The sequence below is a fragment of the Eubalaena glacialis genome, chromosome 18 (assembly GCF_028564815.1).
Source record: "Eubalaena glacialis isolate mEubGla1 chromosome 18, mEubGla1.1.hap2.+ XY, whole genome shotgun sequence".
Lineage (NCBI taxonomy): Eukaryota > Metazoa > Chordata > Mammalia > Artiodactyla > Balaenidae > Eubalaena > Eubalaena glacialis.
In genome coordinates this window covers 27,641,856-27,651,100 of record NC_083733.1, presented here as the reverse complement: position 1 = coordinate 27,651,100, position 9,245 = coordinate 27,641,856, and the positions used below count along the sequence as shown (strand labels likewise).

General features: G+C 60.2%; 1 protein-coding gene across 2 annotated transcripts; it reads right to left on the bottom strand.

Annotated features, from left to right (window-relative positions):
- Positions 1 to 2,626: 2,626 nt before the first annotated feature.
- ZNF319 (zinc finger protein 319) lies at positions 2,627 to 8,675 on the bottom strand. Of its 2 annotated transcripts, none has more exons than XM_061173103.1 (2): positions 8,439 to 8,675; positions 2,627 to 6,423 (listed from the first exon to the last, which is right to left on the bottom strand). In XM_061173103.1, exon 2 carries the CDS (start codon positions 6,170 to 6,172, stop codon positions 4,415 to 4,417), a length of 1,758 nt encoding a protein of 585 aa, XP_061029086.1. In that variant the 5' UTR covers positions 6,173 to 6,423; positions 8,439 to 8,675; the 3' UTR covers positions 2,627 to 4,414. The 2 variants fall into 2 exon arrangements, with proteins under 2 accessions (XP_061029086.1, XP_061029087.1); XM_061173104.1 differs by lacking the exon at positions 8,439 to 8,675 and adding an exon at positions 8,136 to 8,302.
- Positions 8,676 to 9,245: the final 570 nt, after the last annotated feature.

Below are 9,245 nucleotides of genomic sequence, written 5' to 3'. Positions count from 1 at the left end.
ACGGCTTTGGGAAGCCCCTGGACTTCTCAAGGATCAGCGCAAAACACATCCTCAGGTCTGCCCTGCCCATCTCATGGAGGTGGTATGAGGCTCAGACCAGCTGGTGGATGGGAAAGGTCTTGTGTAGCAGGGTGGGCGTGGGAGAGCCCTGACACTCAGGTAGGAGAGCTAGGCTGGCTCCCTTCTGCCTCTGACCTCCCAGTGCTCTGCTTTCCTGAGTGGCCACTACGTGGCAAACACTCCACACAGGTCATTTCACGGGACCCTCACCCTAAGCCCAGAAGAGAGCATTAATGGCTCCATTTCACAGATGAGGAAAATGAGGCCCAGAGAGATCCAAAAACCTTCCCAAAGCTTTGGTGCTGATGAGTGGCAGAGGCAGGACTCCAGCCAGGCCTGACTGTGGTGCTCTTAACTACGACAGCACAGCACTGCCACGGTGGTTCACGAGCACAGGCTCCACCCCTGGAGAGCAGGGTCCTCTCCCACTGCCCCCCTGGGGGGCCGAGCACAGAGCCAGCCACACAGTGGTAGTCTGACAGAGCCGTCAACATGATGGGCTCCCTAGGAAGGTTGTCTTTGGTGGCCCAGCTTGCCCTGGCAATGACTTCAACGACCCAGGAGAAGGGACCCCCACCCCACCCAGCAGTGCCTCTTTCCCCAGGAAGGGGAAATTATTAACTCCAGAGTGTGAATTTATGTCAGCCTCTCGCTCTCACTCCTCTGGCCCTCATCCACATGTCACCCCTCACCCCAAGGTACCACCCTCTTCCCATCCTGTCAGTGGTTGGGGCAAAGGGGATGACTACCCGGAGATTAAAGATGATAGTGCCAGTTTGTACCCCTAGCCATAGCACCTGAAGTTCCCCCATGAAAATTCCATGCTCTAAGAGATGGAGACTCACATCAGCTATGGGACACAGGAAGCGGTGGGGTTCCCGGGCAGGTAGGTGGGAGAGGTACCTGTGTGTGTGGCCGGGTACAGTGTGTAGCTGCTTAAGCCAGTTTGTGCTGTTTCTGTCACTTACAATCAAGAGAGACGAGAATGAGACAGGTGGGGAGCAGACTGGAGGCCGAGAGAGGCAGGAAGCGGAATAGGGGCCACGGGTTGATCCGGTTACCTTCCCAGAATCAGAGCGACAGGTCTCTAAGGACCCTTAGAGATCAGAGGTCAAGAACTCTGCTTCAGATGGAATCAAGGCCCCAAGAGGAACAGAGCCTGCCTGGGATCACTTATCAAAGGTCTAAGACCTGAGCCTGAACACGCAGGCCCCCAGGCCAGGGCTCCATTCACGGCCCCGGTTTTGGTCCAGGTGGGAGCCCCACTGCTTTGTGAGGGGAGGCAAGGTGGGGACAAAGGAAGAAAAAGTCATTGCACCCTCCAAGTGAGCCCATCCGGGGCTCCTCTGGCCCCTGGCACAAGCAGAACACCACCTGTTCAGGAAGAGCAGCCTGAAGCTATAAAGCACCCAACACATACCAGTGCTTTCCAGGAGTCTCTGCGAGGTGGGTGGGTTTTGCCTAAGGTCACTGAACTAGAAAGGAAGCCAGGATTCAAGCCGGGCACAGGGACAAGGGGCCCTGGGCGTCCTCGCTGAGAGGTGGACGCTTGCACACGGCTTCTCAAGGGCAGAGTCCTCCTGTGGCCACACGCAGAGGGAGTAAGAGGACCATGGGGTCCTGGTCACATTCGGGGTCCCCACTGGCCTCTCCACTAAGACTTCTGCAGCCAGTTTTGAGCTCCCTGCGGCGTGGGTAGCTCCTTGTCCTCTTTCTACCCGCACCTCCACCCCTACCTTCAGGGCAGGGGTCCCTCCTGACCACCCTCCACTGGCTCTCAGACCTGGGGGGAGTTGCTTCTACCTTCCTCTCCCCACCTCCACCCTTGCCTTTGAGAAACAGGAGGAGCTTGAGTTGCAGTTGGCCCACTGCGGGACAGGATAGGGGACAGAAGAGGGGTGCAGGAAGGCTGAGATGGAGGCGGCTGGGTTGGACATGCAGAGGGATCACCGTGCGACAGGGTGAGCAGGAGTGGGATGAGAGCATGTGATCCTCGGGGGCGGCGCCTGTAGGCTGCTCCAGGCAGACCCTGATTTTCCACTGGGGCTAAGCAAGCTCTCCTGCTTACCAGGCCCAGTGCCCAGCTTCTGACCATCCATGAGCTGCCGGTCCCTCACAGATCAGCTCCCTTTACAGGGGCTGCAGTTAAACCCCAAGGATGTCAAGAGGTCACAGCCCAAGGATCCCAAGTGTCCTGCAGTTGGTACCGTCAGCATCGTCACAGCTTCCCCACCAGGGCCGCCATATGCGACTCCACTTAATTCTCACAAGAACCAAGCAAGGCAAGGGTTAACCTCCCCATTTTATAGATGAGGCAACTGAGTCCCAAAGAGGTTAAGTGACTTGCCCAAAGTCACACAACCAGAATGTTCAAAACATTCGAACCCAGCCTTATGTCCCAATCCCAAGCCTGCCACCCTGGCCTGCACACCTCACTCCCTCTCCACGACCCAACATTCCCCTCTGAAGAATGACCAGAACAAACTGTGCTTTGGTCTGTGAAGGTCAATGTCTTTACTTCTAAAGCATACATTGGACTCACTATATATTAACATCAAAAGGGCTATCTAAAGTGGAATCATTCTTTTTAAAAATCCAAATTCTCACATTTTTATATAAGATCCAAAATGACATGAAATTAAACTATACAATGTTATGAACAGTATAACAACTGCTTTTAGAAAGCAAAATGAAAGAAAAACATTAGCAGTTGGGACTGTTTTCAGCCTGGGTTCCATGTCTTTTGAGGCATTGTGACTAAAGCCAGCACCGAGGGGAAGGACCAGCCCCTCTCTGCGGGCACAGGAAGGGAACCTAGGCAGAGGAGGGGGATGAGGGCTTTTCAGACTTCTGAAGGTGAGAGTGGGACAAGACGGGTCTCCCTGCTCCTCTGGGATCTTGGGGTGGGCACTGATTAAAGTCTCCTTTTAAGACCCAGGGAAGGGGTCTGGGAGAGGGTGGGGCAGAGCTGGGTTCAAAAGAATCATTTTGATAGTAAAGGTCTTCTGGCCTTCCCGAGGAGAGTCCCGGCCATCAAGCAATACCAATCGACTCCATCTACCTACCGGTTTCCTTAACAACCCTCTTCCCCTGCCCACTCCTTACCCTGGACACCCTCAGCTCCATGAGCCCAGTGGGCAGCCAGAGACCTAGGGGGACCCTAGGAGGACCCGAAGGAGAACACTCTGGCCTTGGAAGTAGCTGGATGTTGTCTAGAGCATCTTGGTAGAGCAAGACCCCTGGAGTACAGGCCAGCAGCCAGACTGATGGGGGAGGGTGCCCATGGGCTGGGAGGGCACTGTGGGGTCAGAGGCGTTCCCATGGTCCTTTCACCTCCCCTACCCTGGGTACCCAGGCGTGGTCTTGGCCCTGAAGCAGGGCTGGGGCGAGCTGATTAGGGCCACGCCCTTGAGGCTTTGGTTCACACAATTCAAAGGGGTGACACTTGTTCCCATCCACTGGGAAGAGCACGGGCTTAGCCCTGCTTCCTCCCAGGCACCAGGTGATCTAACAATCCCCTCTTTCACATCAGTAGTTCTGTCGGGCTGAGAGCACTTCCCCACCAGTGCTTGGAACCATGCCGCAAAGGTGGGAGGGGCACTTCCAAAACAGTGGGATTAGCCCTGGGTGCAAAGGCTGCCCTTCCTCCTTTCCCTGTGGACAGCACTGTCCCTGGCTGAGTGAGTCACAGGAGAACTTCTCTGCCTCCTCTCTTCTGGCTGGGCCAATTGTTCTCCAAGCAGACTGAGCCCACAGGTGTGCAGCACCCCTGTATATCTCGCCTGCCAGAAACCTGGAGGATGCATCGCCCCTGGCTGAAGCTGACGGAGAGGCCGGTGGCTCACAGTTTGCCCTCCTGGTTCCAGGACTACATCACAGAGCTGGCCTTCTCCCTCAAACAGCAACCTGAAGGGGGATGCCCTACACCCAGCCTACCTCTGGAGTCCAGCCCTTCTCCCAGGCCCTACTGTGACCCTCCTCTTTCCTAACCTATCCGATTTCTAATTAGGCTGGAAGGTCTGGGAAGGTTGGGCTAGCACCACCCCCTCGTTGGGGTGGAAAGAGGCCATTGGACTTCCAGCCTGGTTCCAGGCCCCCAGAGACAAGGGAGGCTGAGGTCTCTCTAGAAAGCGAATCCTGTAATGGGAAAGAGGTCTGTGGGGTCAGGACCAGCCAGCAATCTGCCGCCCCCGCCAGCCCCCAGGCCTGTACCGGGAGTGCCAGGCACCCACACCCTCCACGTGCCCAGTGCCCTTCTGTCCTCACGCCCAGGGCCTCCCTCAGAACACCGAGCCGGGTGCAGGGATGGGTGCGAGGAGGCCGGGCCGGGCCTGGTGGGGGCCGCGGCGGGGACTCAGGGCAGGCAGGCGGCTACCTGGTAGGCGCCCTCGGCCGCAGCTGCGGTGGCGCTGTGCTGCGCGCTGTGCTCCTGCAGCAGGGCCACGTCCAGGAAGCGCTCGCCGCACCACACGCACTTGAACTGCTGCTCCCGGGCGTGCACGCCCTGGTGCTTGTTGAGGTGCTCACGCTGCTTGAAGGCCTTGTCGCAGTTAGGGCACTTGTAGGGTTTCTCGCCCGTGTGCACCCTCCGGTGCCGCTGCAGGTCGGAGGCGTACTTGAAGCGCTTCTCGCAGTCCGGGCACTTGAGTGGCTTCTCGCGGGCCGGATCGCAGCGGTGCTGCACGAACTCGGAGGACGAGAAGAAGCGGCGCTCACACAGGGTGCAGCGCAGAGGCTTCTCGGCGGCCGAGCAGTGGGCCAGCTGGTGCTTCTGCAGAGCCGACGCCCGCTTGTAGGCCTTGTTGCACACCGGGCACTTGAAGGGCCGCTCGGCCGCGCCCGGCAGGCACTTGTGCCGCAGCAGCTCGGCCGACTGGTCGAAGCCCTTCTGGCACACGGGGCACTTGAAGAGGGTCTCGAGGGTGTGCACGTGCTGGTGGTAAAGCAGGTGGCTGGGCTGCCCGAAGCCCTTCTCGCACAGGCCGCACTTGAAGGGCTCCTCGGTCTTGTGCGTGCGCCGGTGCCGCATCAGCGCGTACTGCTGCTTGAAGCCCATGGGGCACAGGTCGCACTTGAAGGGCCGCTCGGCGCTGTGCGTGCGCTCGTGCTGCCGCAGGTCCGACGGCCGCTTGAAGGCCTTCTGGCACTCGCCGCAGCGGAAGGGCCGCTCCCCGCTGGGCGTGCACGGGTGCTGCAGCAGCTCGGATGACTCCTTGAAGTGCAGCTCGCACACGTTGCAGCGGAACAGGTGGTGCTCGCCCGAGTGTGCGTACATGTGGCGCACCAGGTGCGAGCGGTGCTTGAAGGTCTTCTCGCAAACCGCGCACTTGTACGGCCGCTCCGAGCTGTGCGTGCGCTTGTGGTGCACCAGGTGGGACGACTGGCTGAAGCTCTTGTCGCACAGCGTGCACTTGTAGGGCTTCTCGCCCGTGTGGATGCGCTCGTGCCGCGAGAGCTCCGACAGGTGCTTGAAGGGCTTCTGGCAGATGGGGCAGCTGTAGGGCTTGTCGGCCTGTTCTGCAGGGGCTACGGCGGGCGGAGGGGGTGCAGGGGGCAGCGAAGGGGCGGCAGTGGCCACGGGCTCAGCCGCCTCGGCGGGCTTGTATGTCTTCTCGCAGATGGAACATTTCACGAGGCCCCCAGTGCCGCTGTGCGCGCTGTGGTGCTGCGCCAGCGACGTGAGCAGCGAGAAGCCCATCTTGCAGACGCCACAGACAAAAGGCTTCTGTTCGGCCTGCACGCACTGGTGCTCCAGCAGGTCGGTAGCCTGGTGGAAGATCTTGAGACACTGCGTGCACTGGAACGAGCGGTCGTGGCCCGCCAGGCACTGGTGCTCATGTGGGCTGGACAGGTGCGCCAGGTCGTGACCGCACACGCCGCACTTGGGGCCCGGCTCGCCTGCTGGCTGCAGGGGCGCATGCTGTGGGGGCTGCAGGCCCGGGTCAGGCTGCAGAAGGATGCCATAGACGGCACAGCCCAGGGGGTTCTCAGCTGTGCCTGGGGTCAGCGTGTGCTCGGCCAGGGCCGGTGGTGGTTCTGCGTGGTGTTGAGGCTGCGGCGGCTGTGGCTGCTGCGGCTGCGTCTGCGGCGGCTGCTGCCAGCTTTCCGACATGCTTGGGAAGATGAAACAGGGTTTGGAGAGTAATGGCTTCAGTTTCCTCGCTTAAGGTGACCCACACCAGAGAGAGAAGCTGCCCAGGATCAGGTATGGATGAGGACCTCAGACAAGGCACAGAGAGGGGCTAGTCAGGCGGCCCAAGTCATTAACCAAGACAGACTACAAGGCTCTGCCTACAGGACGGGGGTCTTCGAGGCAGGGTGCCAGCAATGGCAGGGAAGCTCTGCCTTCCCTGATGATTGGTTCTGTAGAGAAGAAAGAAATCGTGAGCTTGAGGCAGGGACATGCAGCTGTTCCCGGGGCCTCTCCCTGATCTGCCTACACTCGCCACATTGACATAAACCACATCAGGGAAGCGAGAGGGGCTCAGGGCTGGGAGATCTGCTCCCTTCACATGCTACCAAAGAAGTCTGCTGGTGGCTCAGCTCCTCCAGCAAAGGGGACTATGGCTGTCTCCATGCCCAACCCACCCTCAGTTCCCCATCCCTGGGCCAGGCATCCCAACCTCCCAGCTTACTGTCAACCCTCTTCAATTAGCTGTCTCACGGGTGACAGTCTGGGGTGATCTGTCCACAATACAAAGAAGTCACAAGCTCTGCTCTTGCTCCAAAGAAAGAAGGAGGTGACCAGATAGGGCCCTGGCATCCAAAACAAGAATTTTAGTAACATAACTTTTTTTTTTTGCAAAACACTTCTTACTTGGAAGCACAGTACCTAAGATAGATAAAAGCAGAAAGGCTCTGGTTGAGGCCTCCCTGTAGGCCTGCCAGCTTCTCTCCTGTTGCTGAATCTCAACCCAGGACACAACTGCTCATAAGAACAGACTGTGGGTCTGAGAGGCCAGGCCTCCCAGACCTGAGGGCCCCACAGCAAACGGCCTCAGTCAGTCAATATCTAAAACAACTACATGAAACTGAGGACCATCTCAGAAACCTTCTCCCATCAGGGGCTGGCCCATACCCCTCTCAACTACCCCCTGACCATATGCCTGTTCTCTCTTCACATAAGTGGGATGGCTTTGCAGGGACCTGAGCCAGTGCATGATGGGGGTTAGATGACGGGTCCACAGACCCACGCAGCCTAGATGTCTACATAGCAGAAGTTCCCTAGTCTAGTCATCTCCCAGAGCACCAAAACAAGCCCTAAATCCTCTTCATCTGACAGTGTCAAGGCCTGTAGGAAAATGTAAGCAATTTCGAGTTTGCCCCTGCAATGTGGGAAGTAGCATGCTAACCACAGAGCGTTCGTCCCTATCACCTTTCCAGAGAGAGCCCTGTTCCCTTGCTCCAAGTCTGTAACATTTTGGATAATGAATGGAAGGTAAAGACCACCCAGCTCAGGCAAATCTCTAACTCACCACTTTGTGGCAGCATAAGGTAATGACAGCGAGAGGGAACAACTTTTAGAATCAGATGCAACCCACTTTCAGGTTCCCAGCTCTTCTGCCTCTAACATTGAAAAGTTTCTAAGTTTTCTCCCGATGAAAAGAGAAGGAAGGGGATGCCTTTACAGGCCAGCCTGGACTCTAACTGTTCTGCCAAAGAAACATAAGGGTCCGGCTAAAAGCTGTCAACCTCAGCATCTTTCCGGGAAGGGAAGAAGTAAAGAAGCCGCTGCTCTGGGTGGAGGCAGCAGGTTGCATGAGTGAGCAGGTGCTGAAGCCTCCCCAGGAAAGAGGGAAGCAGAACTACTCCGAGCGAGGTCTAGGTCAGGCTGCGCCAACCCAACTGTTTTTTTTTTTCCGGCATGAATGGCTGCCAGACACAGGGTCCACGGTCCTAGGCCCCCAGCTCAGCTGCCCACCCTGGCCCCCCTACAGGAAGGTGCGGCCAGAGGCCTCTCTGATCACTCAGCAAAGAGGATGAGAGACTAGGGTGAGGGAAGCAAGCGGAGGCCCCCACCTGCGCCCCACCCCAGCCCTTCCTCTTCCCTGGGAAACCGAATGAAAGCCGATCACCTCCCTGCCGGCACTGCCCGCCGGCCCAGGTGGGCTGCCTCCTGTCAGCCCTCGCCGGGAATGGACAGGCCGCTGCGGCCCGAGGGCCGGCCCCGCGGGCGATTGGGCCCGAGAAAGGCCCCAGGGCTGCAGGCTTGGCCCGGGAGACAGCTGCGCGTCGAGGTCGGCCTGGGCCGCCCAGGAGCTCAGGAGGCCGCCGGGTCGGGCTGGAGGGAGTGGAGGGGCGGCCGGGCCGGCTGGGGAAGGGGTGCGGCGGGCGCGGGAGTGGCGCCCAGCCGCGGCCCCGGGCGCCCAGCCGCTCACCTGCTCCAGGCCGCCCGCGGGGTCAGGCGCAGGGCGAGTGGCGACCGGCTGCTCTCTCAGCCGCCCCTTTATTCCGACTCCATCCGCGGCAGCGCGGCCTACGCGCTCTGCCAATCCCCGGCCTCGCGTAGCGGCGGCGTCCGGCTCGGGGGCGGGAACGGGCTAGCGGCGGCCGGAACCGAGGAAGCGACGTGCGCGGCCGGGATAGCGGGGCCGGGGCGGAGGAGCGCTGGGAGGGAGGGCGGGCGGACGGACCGATGGCCTTGCAGAGACCGGCGGACAGGCGGGCGGTGCGGGGGCCAGGGAGGCGGGGCCGGGGGGAGGAGCGGCAGTCTGGGTGGCGGCGGCAGCGGGAGGAGCGGGCGGCGCGGAGCGAGGCCGCCCCCTGCCGGGGACCCCGCGGCCGGGCCGGGTCGGACAGCCGGGCGCGCCGGGCCGGCTCTCCAGCTGCCCGGCCGGCACGCCTCAGCTGACCCAGGGAGGGCGCTCTGTTTCCGACCACCCTACTCGGCCTTAAGGGAGGGGGCTCTCAGGACCCGGCCCCTGGTCCGACCCCTGAACCTGAGAGGAGGGGCCTCCTAGACTCTCTGAACTTCTGGAACTGACCCGCCTCTGACTGTTCAGCTCGCTCTTAGCGGAGGGGACCCCGGAGCTCGGACTTTGGGCCGGCTTGAGGAAGAGGCCCCGGAACCTCTGACCCCGTCCAGACGGCGAGGGCAAGGGCGAGGGCACTAGACTCCGATGAGTCTAGTGCGCTGACCCCTGACCCAGGGACCATCTGCTGCTGGGAGGTCCCGAGCTGCTGCA

Excerpts from the sequence above, each read along its gene's own strand:
- ZNF319 (XM_061173103.1), bottom strand. The coding sequence starts at position 6,172 with ATGTCGGAAAGCTGGCAGCAGCCGCCGCAGACGCAGCCGCAGCAGCCA.